This window comes from Neoarius graeffei, chromosome 28, assembly GCF_027579695.1.
Source record: "Neoarius graeffei isolate fNeoGra1 chromosome 28, fNeoGra1.pri, whole genome shotgun sequence".
Classification (NCBI taxonomy): domain Eukaryota; kingdom Metazoa; phylum Chordata; class Actinopteri; order Siluriformes; family Ariidae; genus Neoarius; species Neoarius graeffei.
In genome coordinates this window covers 19,481,876-19,496,987 of record NC_083596.1, presented here as the reverse complement: position 1 = coordinate 19,496,987, position 15,112 = coordinate 19,481,876, and the positions used below count along the sequence as shown (strand labels likewise).

At 42.9% G+C, this 15,112-nt stretch overlaps 1 protein-coding gene across 5 annotated transcripts in view; it reads left to right on the top strand.

Moving 5' to 3' along the window:
- The window catches only part of camkk1a (calcium/calmodulin-dependent protein kinase kinase 1, alpha a), a 314,395-nt gene that overhangs the window by 248,270 nt on the left and 51,013 nt on the right, over nt 1-15,112 (top strand). For all 5 annotated transcript variants that reach the window (XM_060912105.1, XM_060912109.1, XM_060912106.1 and 2 more), the window contains 2 exons: nt 14,819-14,872; nt 15,012-15,085. In XM_060912105.1, the coding sequence (XP_060768088.1) occupies nt 14,819-14,872; nt 15,012-15,085 (128 nt within the window). The remainder of the gene's footprint in view (nt 1-14,818; nt 14,873-15,011; nt 15,086-15,112) is intronic.

The window sequence follows — 15,112 nt, the reverse complement described above, 5'->3', positions numbered from 1 at the left end:
TTTTGACGTTTTATTTACAGCTGGAAAGCACGTGCGTATTGTATTGTATGAATAACCCGGAAGAAGTAGGAATGGTTCTGTGGCAGCAGGGGCATGGTCAAGCGTCGGTCAGTGACCGGAGGGCGGAGTCAGGGAAGGTAAGTGGCAGAATCACTGCACCTGATGTTAATTAATGTGTTTGTGAGTCTTCCCCAGTGACCGCGCCCTATTTAAGGAGAGAGAGCGAGAGCAGAGGGAGCTCTCTCCCCAACCAGACGACTAATGTGTGTCTGAGTGTCTGGGAGAGTGTACGCTGAAAAGTGTCACAATAAAAAAAGAGTTTTGTGAACTCAGTTCTGGCCTGCCGTCCTTCTGTACTCCACCCACCCTTACGAACTGTCACAGTGGTGCACACTGGTTTAAGGAGAGAGAGCGAGAGCAGAGGGAGCTCTCTCCCCAACCAGACGACTAATGTGTGTCTGAGTGTCTGGGAGAGTGTACGCTGAAAAGTGTCACAATAAAAAAAAAAAAAAAAAAAAGAGTTTTGTGAACTCAGTTCTGGCCTGCCGTCCTTCTGTGCTCGTCCCGGGTTTCGGCACCACTGTGACAGTTCGTAAGGGTGGGTGGAGTACAGAAGGACGGCAGGCCAGAACTGAGTTCACAAAACTCTCTTTTTTATTGTGACACTTTTCAGCGTACACTCTCCCAGACACTCAGACACACATTAGTCGTCTGGTTGGGGAGAGAGCTCCCTCTGCTCTCGCTCTCTCTCCTTAAATAGGGCGTGGTCACTAGGGAAGACACACAACCACATTAATTAACATCAGGTGCAGTGATTCTGCCACTTACCTTCCCTGACTCTGCCCTCCGGTCACAGACTGACGCTTGACCACGCCCCCGCTGCCACAGGTTCATTACGCATGCGCATTATATTTGTATCGATACAGAACTGCTTCATCTGTCCACACTACAGCGAAGCGCCACAGTACCGATACTGTACCGGTACGAAACCCATACATTTGTGGGTTTCGTACCGATACAGTTATACCGCTACAGTACCGGTATAGTTGCTAGTGTGGACTAGCCTGGGAAATCCCATGCTGCTTTGCACAATCGTTCCGATCTGAAAAGACAGCATGGAAACTATGGTCTAAAGGCTCGCCTGAGTTAGGGAGCCAATCAGAGAGTGGGGAGGGGTGGAAAGACGGTGACGCGTACTACTCGACAAACGGAAGCTTGTAGTTTATTTGGGACTGTTTACGGATCACATTTAACATGGCAGCGAGCGATACGAACCAAACTTTCGATCAAGCTTTAGACACTGTTCTGAATAGTTTAGAGCGAAAGTTTGTTTTAAAAAAAAGAACAGCGTTTGGCGTTTCAGTCTTTCTTAGTCGCTCTAACTATGTCACCGGGTACAACTGCCATGATTGGCCATGGGCTACGTATATGCCAAATGATAGACGTTCGCAACGTCCAATAAACGGCCGTTGACAATCGTAAACCACACCTCCCCTACGAGAAATTCAATAGGTGGATTCCAGACCATATTTCACTTGTGATATGGTCTGGTGTTAACCAGACTAAGTGTGGACAGGTGTTGCGGTACGAAAGTAGTATCGTATCGGTACAAAATCCCTAGTGTGGACAGGGTATAAGACACCCCCCCTCCCCCCTGAGCCCCTGAGCAGTCTTGTGACTAGCGTTAGCAGTCAGGATCTCTTCTGTATGTATGCACTAGTCTCGCAGTGCAGTCAGTGGCATCTAGTTGTGAGCGGAGTTGTGCATCACTGCGCATTTTCATAGATCAGCCTCTGATATGTAGGGAGGCATCAATACTGCCTTTGGGCTTGTAATCTACTTTGTGCTGACTGCTAGCAGTTAAGAGTTTGGATCTGTTCTAGAAAATTCCAGTGGCTAGCTCAGCGTCACGTCATCCATACTAATGAAACCGGCTATATCCACTGCACTGCAGATTTAGTGATAAACTCCGTAGTGTTTTATACTGCACACTTGCTTCTTGTCTCCACACACACACACCACAGTCTCTGTTTAAAAGGTCACCATGTTTATACGCAAGCTCTGTCACATTTTACAGTGAGAGCATGACAGCCGCGTAAGGTCACCATGCTGTAGCTGGGCGTGTCTGTCTCCAGTGTCCGTATTAGAGAGTTTTCGATATAACGTATACAATAAAACTCCATATTAGAGACTCACTTTAGTTAGCTGATGATGTCATTACAGTATGTACAAAGTGTTATGAAGGCAATCAACCTCCATACTGATGTTTCCTCTCTACCTACCTGGTACTGTATGATGTAATGCAGAGGTGGACAGTAACGAAGTACATTTACTTGAGTACTGTACTTAAGTGCATTTTTTTGAGTATCTGTACTTTACTTGAGTGTTTTTTTTTTTGGGGGGGGGGGAACTTCTGACTTTAACTTCATTACATTTGAAAGACAAATATCGTACTTTTTACTCCACTACATTTCTGTCAAGGTCCTCGTTACTAGGAAGCAGCTTTGAAAGTGGATGTTTTTTCTTTTCTTTTCTAAAACGCGATTGGCTTTCTCAGTGTCACCTGCGAAAAAAACAATCAGTAATCACGAGGGTCACGTCACGTCACGTCCATGAACTATAAAATCAAGTTCAGTGATTTCTCAGCAGCGTTATTTAACATGATCAGTTGATGGCGGAATGGAAGGAGGCGGTTCTTCTGGGGAACGCACACACTCATGGCTTTACCTAGAACCCATGTTTCAGTTTTCTGAAAGGATTAGAGAGTCATTTCGTTTTAAATGTTTGCTTTGTTTGGCTAAAACGAACCACATCACGGCCTACAAAAACTCGCCGTCTGACTTGCAGAAGCATATTGAGGTATATAAACGTTTTAATCCAAGAGAAAGCTTGCAGTGAAGTTGTCTGTGCTTTTAGAGCTAGCGATAACGCTGCAATAGCTATGCAGTCTGGTTAGTCAAATGACTTTCTATGGATTTGCCCACCAAGTTGCCGTCGCCTTGTCCACGGCTAACGTTAACTCATAGCTAGTTAACTTGGATACTGTTAGTTAACATGTAAAAACGGAGTTACGTTAACATGAATAACGTTAACTTATCTGAAGTCCTTTCAGAAATCTGTTTCAGCATAATCTTTGCCAAATAAACAGAATGTAGAAATCTTTCTTTTCTAGTAGCGTTAGCTACCCAATATGATTTCGAGTTTGAAAAGAGTTTGCTAGCATGTCAGGTGGAGTTTCACTGACTAGCTAGCTTAACATTAAACCACCATGATGCACAGCATGTGTTTGTTTTGTGAATTCACATTTCTGTCTTTGGTAACGGCATTAGGTTTTGTAAGCGTTGTGGCAATAATACAACGATGTGTTGACAGAAAATGTACTTTTAATCAGGGCTTTGAACCAGAATTTTTTTCCTATTGGTTCGTTCCAAACAGAAACGGAATTTTAACGTTTCCAGTTTTGGGTTCCACCATTAAATAAACGTTCCCGAACCGGTTAGAACAAAAAAATTTCGTTCCCGGAACGGTTAATTACGTTCCCTGTCAGCTGTTTAACAAATGGCTATAAAATTATGTCTCTGTCTCATCCAGCTTAAGCCAAAAGTAGGCTAATTCTATTACAACCTTCATTAAATAAGACAAGAAATAATTCAAAACAATTATTATTTCAAATGTTGGCGATTTGGATTCTCAGTATGTCTTCCCATCTACACAAACAGAAAAAGTGCCAAAAATGAAAGAGAATTCGTTTAGTGTGTTACCAAAGGCTAGTCAGGCCCTATAGAGGGCTGCCGCATGACGTCACCGCGCCGCGAGATTTTGTTAGGCGCCATATTGGAAGACCAAGTACACATCTATGCAAGTACATACATACATAAAACACACTACACCTGAAATGTAGCCAGGGCCGGTTCTGCCCTAATCTGGACCCGGGTGCAACATCGCGCAACCCCCCCCCCCCCCCCAAAAAAAAACAAAAAAACAACAGTCTAAATCAGGACAACTATAACTATAAACATTTTATATCAACTATTTTAACTAAATGGGCTATAATAAATAAGCCACGGCGGGCTGCCTTAAAAAGTAACCATTTGTCCTACCTTAAAACTCGTTTTGCATTTTCTGCCTCCTTTTTTGTATTTTCGACCCTCCGTTTATTTTCTTTCCTTTTCTGAAAACCCGATTTGTGTCCAGACATTTTGTTCTGCTACCAATGAACTAACTCGTCAGGTCTCGTCTCTCGAGTCCGCGATGATTCCCGTGGGAAGGGCAACAATTGATACATTTTTACAAACAGCCAATAGGGAGGTTGCATCGTTCAGGCTCTTCTTTGCTCAGACACTCAGTAATGCACTTACTCACTTATTATCACATGGAGAAGTGATAGCAGTCCACCTTCCCGCTCTCTCCATTCAGTCAGCGAACGTCACACAGGAAGTGAACCCCAGCGGGTCATAGAAACTTGCGCAGGAGAAGAATGACTTTTTTATTTGTAGACTACGGAAACTTTGAGGAACGAAATAAAAACCAGTATTAACCGGTTACCATTATTTTTAATCAGCGTTTCTGTTCCGGAACATAAAAAATAATAAAGTTTCTGGTTTCGTTTCTGTTCCATGTGAAATGGAAAAAGTTCCCGGTTTTCGTTTTTGTTCCTTGAACCGGTTCAAAGCCCTGCTTTTAATACTTAAGTATTTTTAAAAGCAAGTACTTCAGTAGGCGGCATGGTGGTGTAGTGGTTAGCGCTGTCTCCTCACAGTAAGAAGGTCCGGGTTCGAGCCCCGTGGCCGGCGAGGGCCTTTCTGTGTGGAGTTTGCATGTTCTCCCCGTGCCCGCGTGGGTTTCCTCCGGGTGCTCCGGTTTCCCCCACAGTCCAAAGACATGCAGGTTAGGTTAACTGGTGACTCTAAATTGAGCGTAGGTGTGAATGTGAGTGTGAATGGTTGTCTGTGTCTATGTGTCAGCCCTGTGATGACCTGCCGACTTGCCTTTCGCCCGTAGTCAGCTGGGATAGGCTCCAGCTTGCCTGCGACCCTGTAGAACAGGATAAAGCGGATAGAGATAATGAGATGAGATGAGAAGTACTTCAGTACTTTAACTTTCGCAAAAATTTGACTGGACAATTTTCACTTGTATCGGAGTAACATTTGACCAGTGGGATCTGTACTTTGACTTGAGTAATGAAGTTGGGTACTTTGCCCACCTCCAACGTAATGTAAGTAGCCTCCTAAATTCTGTCAATGAAAGAAAAATATCCTATTTACTGGTGAAATTAGGCGAGTGAATCGCCCTCTTTCAGATATTCAGGCATCATATGCAAAATATCATGATGTGGTTAAAAAAAACAAAAGATAGTTATATAAGTAACAACTTGATGCACTTCAGTTCACTATGAATCTGATTCCATATGATTTGATTCATGCCTAAATCAGTATGATCGAGTTTTCCACCATGGGAAAGTCTTCAGGATGCAAGAAGCAATCCCCTCTCTCTCTCTCTCTCTCTCTCTCTCTCTCACACACACACATACACATCCATGTACAAACTGGGGAATGTTCATTGATTGATGCGTGCATTGCTTTTTGAACTGAAATATCCTTTTTTTCCACCATTTTTCTTTTCAGTTTGAATCGACGTGGCCGTACCGTACAGAGACTTGAATAGGGACATACGAGTGAAACTAGAGCTAGTGCACATCGTTCATTTGTCAAACTGCCATAGTATCGAACTCTCATTTACTTCTATTCAGTACAACAGAAAACCTGGACCTTTTTTCTCTAGTTTGCTAGCTTTGTTTTGTTGCATAAAACCAAATACTGAGTAAAATAAATCAGAATTCCCAGCTGCTCCATTTCGCAAGAGTTTCTTGTTAACACATTAGGAACGATGTAATCACTTGACAACGTCCGACTTTCACGGGTAGCATCATGCAATGGGAAACAGGTACTTGGGGAAACAAACACTTGACAAGGGTATAGATGGTTCCGGATTGGGATTATTAACCACTCCATCTGAATTCCTTCCAATATGAGAGTACCAGCTGAACCATTAAGCCTCAACTATACACACATTACACACATCCTTTCACTATTCAACGCCAGCTAGGCTAGACTGATTTAGTTGTGCTTTCAGAGACTCTGGCAGATACTTTGTCATTCAGACAGCCCCATGTGTCTGGAGCGTAAAAGCGTTCAGGGCCAGCTGCTCCAACTGAATGTTGACTGAAAATCTGTAGGAGAAAAACAGATTTTCTGTCTGTTGTTGTATTTTAGTCTCGAACGCCGCACTGTTACGAATACAAAACAAGTGGTGCACATCACGGGTCGTATTCAGAGTGGAGGCTTGGGTCCAAAAGTGTTGGTGTTTTTGCAGAGGAAAGTTACTCGTATTCAGAGTCGAGTTATGCACAGGCTCTCCGTTTATACGAGTACGAATGGCAAAATTACAAACACTTATAACTGGAGTGTAGTTTACATCTCTGAGGCTGCAAGATTTATTTCAAGTGTTGGAGACCGGGTTTTCAGTAGCAGCTAGACCACTGCTGCATTTAAAGTGCTGATGACACGTTTTTGACATCTTTGGCGATGTTTTATAACATAAAAAGTAATTCCCGATGATCCATATATTAATTCACGAAGGCGCCTATTTTACAAGTTATGATAAAAAACGCGGCTATTTGGGCAAATTTGACGGGGCTGCAGCACCCAGGAGACGAAGGAGGAGGAGGAGCTATATGATGTCAGCGAAAGAACCTTCCTCCTAACTTACCAGTTTGTTGTTGATGCGACAGGTGTTCAGTTTATCATTATTAGTATTTTTATTATATATAGTTATTATGCCTTCGCGTTGTGTTGCCGGCTTTTGCTCCAAAACCCGCAAGGATGGGGTAAGTTTATTCAAGTTTCCCAGAGATCCCGAGCTGCATGCGAAGTGGTTGAAGCAAGTCAGGCGCACTCGTGACAAGTGGGAGCCCTCACCAACATCTGTCCTGTGCTCTGAACACTTCGATTTGGATTGTTTTGACACCCTTCCCAGCTTAAAAGAATCTCTTGGGTGTGCAGTTCAGCACAAACGTGTGTTACTACCATCAGCAGTGCCTACACAGTGTTGCCAGATTGGGAGGTTTCCCGCCCAGTTGGGCGGTTTCAAGTGCATTTTGGTGGGTTTTGAACATATTTTGGGCTGGAAAACGTCAGCAGTATCTGGCAACAGATACTGCTGACGTTTTCCAGCCCAAAATATGTTCAAAACCCACCAAAATGCACTTGAAACCTCCAACTGGGTGGGATTCCTCCCAATCTGCCAACACTGCCAGTATTCCGGAGGGGGTCTACTAGTAGCTACGCCGGATCCAAAGACAGTCCTCCTGTCAGAACATGTGTTGTGAAACGACATAAGATAAAGGTACGTAGAGCTATAGATTCTACATGATAATCATAAATGTAATCATAAAGTCAGCGTGATATCAGTCATGTATTTGCTTGTGAAAGCTTGCGGCTTTCATGTAACTGCCGCCTAGCAACGAGAGGCAAAGGGTAAAGAGGGTAGGCTATCATAGATTCTATTCGGAAGAGATCAACACAATTCTAGACTCCCAGAAGAGGAAGAGCTAGCACTAGAGAGTTCACTGGCGTTTTCACGCGCCATTTCCATTGAGTAGAACCAGAGTAGAACAGCCAGTGAACCGCAGCGTGTTCTTCCGCTGACGTCACAACATGGCCGCGAGCCACGGACCCAGTTTTCTTGCGCTGTGCAATTAAAAGTTGGATATTCGCGTAACAACAGCTTCTTTTCATGTAATTATAACAGAAATCTAACATGTTTGCCATGTTGTATAGTTTATTTAAGAAATTGCATAGAGTCATGTTCGTGTCATCAGCCCTTTAAACACAAGCACTTGACTTTAAACCTGAAAAACAAAGAAATAATCAAGAAGTAGATACAGTGTGTAGGGTGGTGGGGATGTTTTTTTTCCCCCTCTTTTTTTCTGTCAAATATTTAACAGTTGGCTATAAGCCATGTACGACGAGATTGAGTGGAATAACTGTTTTATTATATCAACATTCATTGGATTTTGAGAAATGGAGCATTTTTATTTTTTGCACGTTCGATAAATGAAACTTTACACAACACATCCAACAAAATCATTTCCGCTTTGAATGTAAACAAACCGCTGTCCTGACAACGATTTATACGGGCTATGTCAGGCCCATTCTTGAGTATGCGGCACCCGCATGGTCATCAGGACTAACCCAATCTCAAGCAGACAAACTGGAAAGAATCCAGAGGCGGGCGTGTCGTATTATTTTAGTTGAACGCTTACACAGGCTACTTTTGTGCACTGCAAAGCCTTGGTCTTGTGCACGGGCGTAGATAGAGGGTGGGACGGGTGGGATTCATTCCACCCAGATTTAAATTCACCTCGTTCGGTCCCCCCCACTTATAGGGAGGAAAAAACGTCTATGCTGTCTTTCTTTGCATAAGGCAAACCTCACGGAAAAATCAAAAGACTAATTACCATTCGGTTTATTGAGGTGCACAGCAGTACATACATAGTTGCAACAACTCACATAAAACAAAACAAAGACTGATATTCGGTTGGTTGAGCTGTGCAGACTGCACAGGTTGCGAGCTCGAGCTTGGTTGCTATGGTTACCCACAACAAGTTTGACAGGCATATCGGGGACAGCTCCTAGTTCAGGACCCCAACACGGCATGATGAAGGGTGCCAAACCGAAAAGGCAGAAAAAGATTGCATCGTTTTTTCAAAAAACAACGACTGTAAGTAAACTGTGCCTTACTTTATCATATCACCTTGCAATTTTTTGATAGTCTGTTCAAAGTAATGTCGTAGTGAAAGTAAAATCGTACGGAGTAGAGATGCCTTTCTGGTAGCCTCCTTCTTTCAGTGGTAGCCTGTAGATACAGTGCTCAGAAGGCAGTTTTAATGTTTAATCTGGCGTTCCCTGCCATAATTTCAGCGAGCATATTGTTTCATAAGGAAACTTTGCGAAGAGTTGTAGACTGACTGCCGCTCACACAACACACAGGCATAGTTAGAAAGTCAGGATGCACTGGTTTACACTTTATACACACACACACACACACACACACACACACACACACACACGTAGCCCAGCCTCTCGCTATGTTTAACAGTTGGAACTTAGTGATTTTAAAACTAGTTTTGCAGCTCTAGTCCTACTCTTTATTTATTAGTAGGCCTAAGCTAACGGTTGCAGGGATGAAGGAGTGATTTTTTTGTTGTTGTCTTAGCTGAGTAATGTCGCCGCCCTGAGGGCATCAGAGTATATTCCTCGCACAACACATGTTGGGGTGGGGTTGGTTTGCTGGCATCTTTGTCCCCCCCAGTTCAAAAAACGTATCTGCGCCCCTGGTCTTGTGACATTAGCAGAGAGAAGGGAGCAGCTCTGCCTCAAGTTCGCAAGGACATTGCTGAAGTCTGAATACAGAGATTGGCTGCCACCGACCAGGCTTCAGGTCTCAGGCTGTGTCACGAGAAACAGTCAGAAACTGAACTGCCCCAAAACAAGAACAAACCGATATAGTAACTCTCGTATTCTGTACACGTGCAACCTGCTCAATAAGTCTGGGGAATAATTTCCATCAGCAGCAAGCCGCAAATATTTTCCATGTCGTTAACACTTCTCTGTTTTCAGACGATTGAAAAATTAAGTGCAATCGATGTATACATATTTTATTTAAGTTATGTGGATTTTATGAGTGTGTTTAATCATTGTGTGTAAGGGGTATAGTGTAAGAATCTTGCTACTTTTAATTACGAATGTTACGAGATGTGCAATATCGTTAGGCGTATAAGTTTTTAATTTTTAAGTCTGTACATTGAAAGTAATTCAGTGGCAACTTCACTGCAAATTTCAATAAAGACATCTTGAATGAATCTTGAAATGGCAGTAGCAGTTTGTGAAAAATGCTTTAATAATTCTTGAAAAATAAAAAAAGATGCGTTCTTACCATCAAATACTTTCCATATTTTGTTGCTTTTTTTTGGGGGGGGGGTTGTTTTTGAGTAGTTTTTATTTCATCCTCGGTTGGTTTGGCAACACGCTCCGCCATTTTGTTTTTCTCTATTCACGGTATAGACCCCTTTCACATGACGTCACCACGCCGCGAGGTTTTGTTAGGCGCCATATTGGAAGACCAAGTACATGCACTCACAATATAAAACAAAGTATGAGCGAGAGTAAAGTGACACGATGGATGATAATTCTGGTTATGTGAGTACATTACCAGCTGCAGAAAGGGCACGGTATGTGGAAAAACTGGCTGTGATTGATGGGTTTGACCCATATGATAAGACTCGCGGCAAGGGAGAATGGAAACATAAGGAGGACCTGACCCCAATTCTGCCATCTGTTTGCTACCCAGACATTGTAAACTATTTGTTGTTTACACCCAGTGCCTACACTCAGTGTTCGAACTATGCCGATATTTTTGGAGGGTCCCTTTTTTTCCCTTGGGGGTGTGTGTGCTTGCGCTTGTCTCGGAGCGCGGATCTCCAAACACATGAGAAGCCTATCTTACGCACATATCATGCGGACTCCACACCTCCACACACGCATCGCGTCTGAAGTCATAACTCATCAGGGAAATCGTGTCCGCATTGGCATGTTCAAAAAACAACCTCGCGTCAACAATGATACCACACGCAAGGGAAAAAAAAACAGTCAGGCTACTCAACAACCAACCTGGCAGCAGCGAGCAAGCCCCAAACCATCCTAAATTATTATTATTATTATTATTATTAAATTGTAGAAGTCTGGGAGGCTTGCTCCTCATACAGTTATCAACTTGGGACCAATTTAGCATGTTTTAAATCTGAATTTCTTGCGTTTGCTTACCTCAAAGTGTCCGCAGATCATGCACAGACTTATCCATTATATCCACAGTTTTTTGCCAAGTCTCACACAGGTTTCTTTCAAGTCTACTGTTGGGCCAATAAATCATAAATAAAACAGCTCAGATTTGTTTGTTTAAGTCGTTTGCCACTCCACTTTATTCTCGTGGGTTCACATACCGCTGCCGTTATTATCCCCTTTTCACGAGTTTGTTGGTCTTCCAAAATGGCGCAGGGTCTGTTTACTTCCGGTTTCGGGTGACGTCAGTGAAAGGGGTCTATATGAGCTGATAGCCTAGTAGCAGAGTAGCCAATCAGAGTGCACAATTGCTCACATCCAGTGAATGTGGATAGAATAAAATATGATGAAACATTAGCAAGAAGCTTGATCTGAAGCTGATCAGGATCACAAATGTATTTTGTGTGTTTGTGTGTGTACACACACCCCAAAGCATACATTTTAGTCTGACGTTATGTGAAACTATCACACAGTGGTGCTGGACGTACGGTAATAGAAGAATATTACATTATTTGTCACATGTACACAAGCGAAATTCCTCCTCTGCATTTAACCCATCTGAAGCAGTGAACACACGCACATACGTACATACCCAGAGCAGTGTGCAGCTATGCGACAGCGCCCAGGGAGCAGTTGGGGGTTCGGTGCCTTGCTCAAGGGCACTTCAGCCATGATACAGAGGGAGAGGAAAGTGCTGTTCATTCACTCAACTCCTCTCACATTTTTCTTGCCAGTCCCAGGAATCGAAGAAGAAGCCCTCATTAGTCACATGCACACTAGGGTGCATCAGTTTCATAAAATCTGATGCATTTTTGTTTGGGTGTTCCTTTTCACCAATAAAGGCATCCTGTAAAATTTTTTGACCATATTCAAAAGTCTAATGGTGGCACCATGAGGTTCATTTTTTGCCAAAAAACGCTTATTTTATGTTTTCGAGTAAGGTTTGAATCACAATGTTAGACTCCATTTATTGATTTCTTGTGGCCCAGAGATCATGTTAAGAACCTTTGCAAGGGATTGAGAAGCATTAATGTGATTCATAATACATTTGTATTGTTTAAACGTAGTTGAACAATGATTCAATGAACAGCTAAAACTCAAACTGTGCTTGATAATATATTTAGAATATGTACTAAAAATGCGTATCTAAGATATTTGGTATACTCTATAAGGTGCCATAATGCTTCATGAAAAGTGATCGAAATTTTGTCATAAAAGTCATAAAATAGCAGCTTTTTCCATAACTTTGAGCTCCTGGTACCACCATTAAACTTTTGAATTTTGTCAAAATATTTCACCCAGTGTGTTTTCTTACCAAAAGGAACATAAAAACAAAAATGCATCATGATTGGAGGAACTTTTCATTTTTAGGCGGCAACTGATGCACCCTAATGCACACTCAAGCACAGTGAAATTCATCCTCTGCATTTACAACCCCGATTCCAAAAAAGTTGGGAAAAAGTACAAATTGTAAATAAAAATGGAATGCAATAATTTACAAATCTCAAAAACTGATATTGTATTCACAATAGAACATAGACAACATATCAAATGTCGAAAGTGAGACATTTTGAAATTTCATGCCAAATATTGGCTCATTTGAAATTTCATGACAGCAGCACATCTCAAAAAAGTTGGGACGGGGCAATAAGAGGCTGCAAAAGTTAAAGGTACAAAAAAGGAACAGCTGGAGGACCAAATTGCAACTCATTAGGTCAATTGGCAATAGGTCATTAACATGACTGGGTATAAAAAGAACATCTTGGAGTGGCAGCGGCTCTCAGAAGTAAAGATGGGAAGAGGATCACCAATCCCCCTAATTCTGCACCGACAAATAGTGGAGCAATATCAGAAAGGAGTTCGACAGTGTAAAATTGCCAAGAGTTTGAACATATCATCATCTACAGTGCATAATATCATCAAAAGATTCAGAGAATCTGGAAGAATCTGTGTGTGTAAGGGTCAAGGCCGGAAAACCATACTGGGTGCCCGTGATCTTCGGGCCCTTAGACAGCACTGCATTACATACAGGCATGCTTCTGTATTGGAAATCACAAAATGGGCTCAGGAATATTTCCAGAGAACATTATCTGTGAACACAATTCACTCTGCCATCCGCCGTTGCCAGCTAAAACTTGATAGTTCAAAGAAGAAGCCGTATCTAAACATGATCCAGAAGCGCAGACGTCTTCTCTGGGCCAAGGCTCATTTAAAATGGACTGTGGCAAAGTGGAAAACTGTTCTGTGGTCAAACGAATCAAAATGTGAAGTTCTTTATGGAAATCAGGGACGCCGTGTCATTCGGACAAAAGAGGAGAAGGACGACCCAAGTTGTTATCAGCGCTCAGTTCAGAAGCCTGCATCTCTGATGGTATGGGGTTGCATTAGTGCGTGTGGCATGGGCAGCTTACACGTCTGGAAAGACACCATCAATGCTGAAAGGTATATCCAGGTTCTAGAGCAAAATATGCTCCCATCCAGACGACGTCTCTTTCAGGGAAGACCTTGCATTTTTCAACATGACAATGCCAAACCCAGGGGTGATAGCGTTCCGGCGCCGCGCCGGATTTCCGGCGTACCGTGGCTGGGGAAAAAAAAAAATCTAGTTCGCCCATTGTCCTGTGTCATTCTGAGATGCGCAGATAGACAGTAAAGAGAATTCCGAATTCCCTTTACTGTCTATCTGCGCATCTCAGAATGGCACAGGACAATGGGCGAACTAGATTTTTTTTTTCCCCAGCCACGGTACGCCGGAAATCCGGCGCGGCGCCGGAACGCTATCACCCCTGCAAACCACATACTGCATCAATTACAGCATCATGGCTGCGTAGAAGAAGGGTCCGGGTACTGAACTGGCCAGCCTGCAGTCCAGATCTTTCACCCATAGAAAACATTTGGCACATCATAAAACGGAAGATACGACAAAAAAGACCTAAGACAGTTGAGCAACTAGAATCCTACATTAGACAAGAATGGGTTAACATTCCTATCCCTAAACTTGAGCAACTTGTCTCCTCAGTCCCCAGACGTTTACAGACTGTTGTAAAGAGAAAAGGGGATGTCTCACAGTGGTAAACATGGCCTTGTCCCAACTTTTTTGAGATGTGTTGTTGTCATGAAATTTAAAATCACCTAATTTTTCTCTTTAAATGATACATTTTCTCAGTTTAAACATTTGATATGTCATCTATGTTCTATTCTGAAGAAAATATGGAATTTTGAAACTTCCACATCATTGCATTCTGTTTTTATTTACAATTTGTACTTTGTCCCAACTTTTTTGGTATCGGGGTTGTAACCCATCTGAAGCAGTGAACACACACACACACACACACAGCAGTGGACAGCCATACTACAGTGCCCGGGAAGCAGTCAGGGGTTCGGTACCTTGCTCAAGGGCACTTCAGCCCAAGGCCATATTAACCTAACTGCATGTCTTTGAACTGTGGGGGAAACCGGAGCACCTGGAGGAAACCCATGCAGACGCGGGGAGAACATACAAACTCCACACAGAAAGGCCTCCTGTCGGCCATTGGGCTCAAACCCAGAACCTTCTTGCTGTGAGGCAACAGTGCTAACCACTCCACCACCGTGCCGCCCAAAGCGGCAACCCTTTGGGTCCAAGGCTGCTTCTCGAACCTTCAGGCCATGGCTGCCCTCTAATATGCCTAGTGCTTCTTGCTCCAGTGATATCGCATTGGTCAGAAAACTCTGGCCTCCAAATGCATTTCTCTCACAACTATCTGAATAGAGCTCAAGTCTGTAGTTGTCTCATTGTGTGCAGTTTGGAGATTAAATCCTTACTCTGTGTGCTTAATTCTGGATACAGCCCCATGCTGTTGATTTCACAGAACAGAGAACGTGTAAAGTGTGTTGTAATTTGCCTTCAGTGTAATACCAGTGACTCTCGTCTACTGCAGGCTCTTGATGTGTGGGCAATGGGAGTGACACTTTACTGCTTTGTCTTTGGAAAGGTAAGACTTCAGGGAGAAGTAAGATTTTATTTTTTTATCATGCTCTAAAGAAATAAACTGCATGTAGTTTGTTTGATACTGTCTTTTTTATTTATGGCTAAGGTTATGCACAATAGCCTCTCCCTTTCTCTCTCCCCAGTGTCCTTTTATCGATGAGTACATCCTGGCGCTGCATAACAAAATCAGGAGCAAGCCTGTGGAGTTCCCCGAGACGTGAGTTCCTCTTTCTGAGCTCCACCA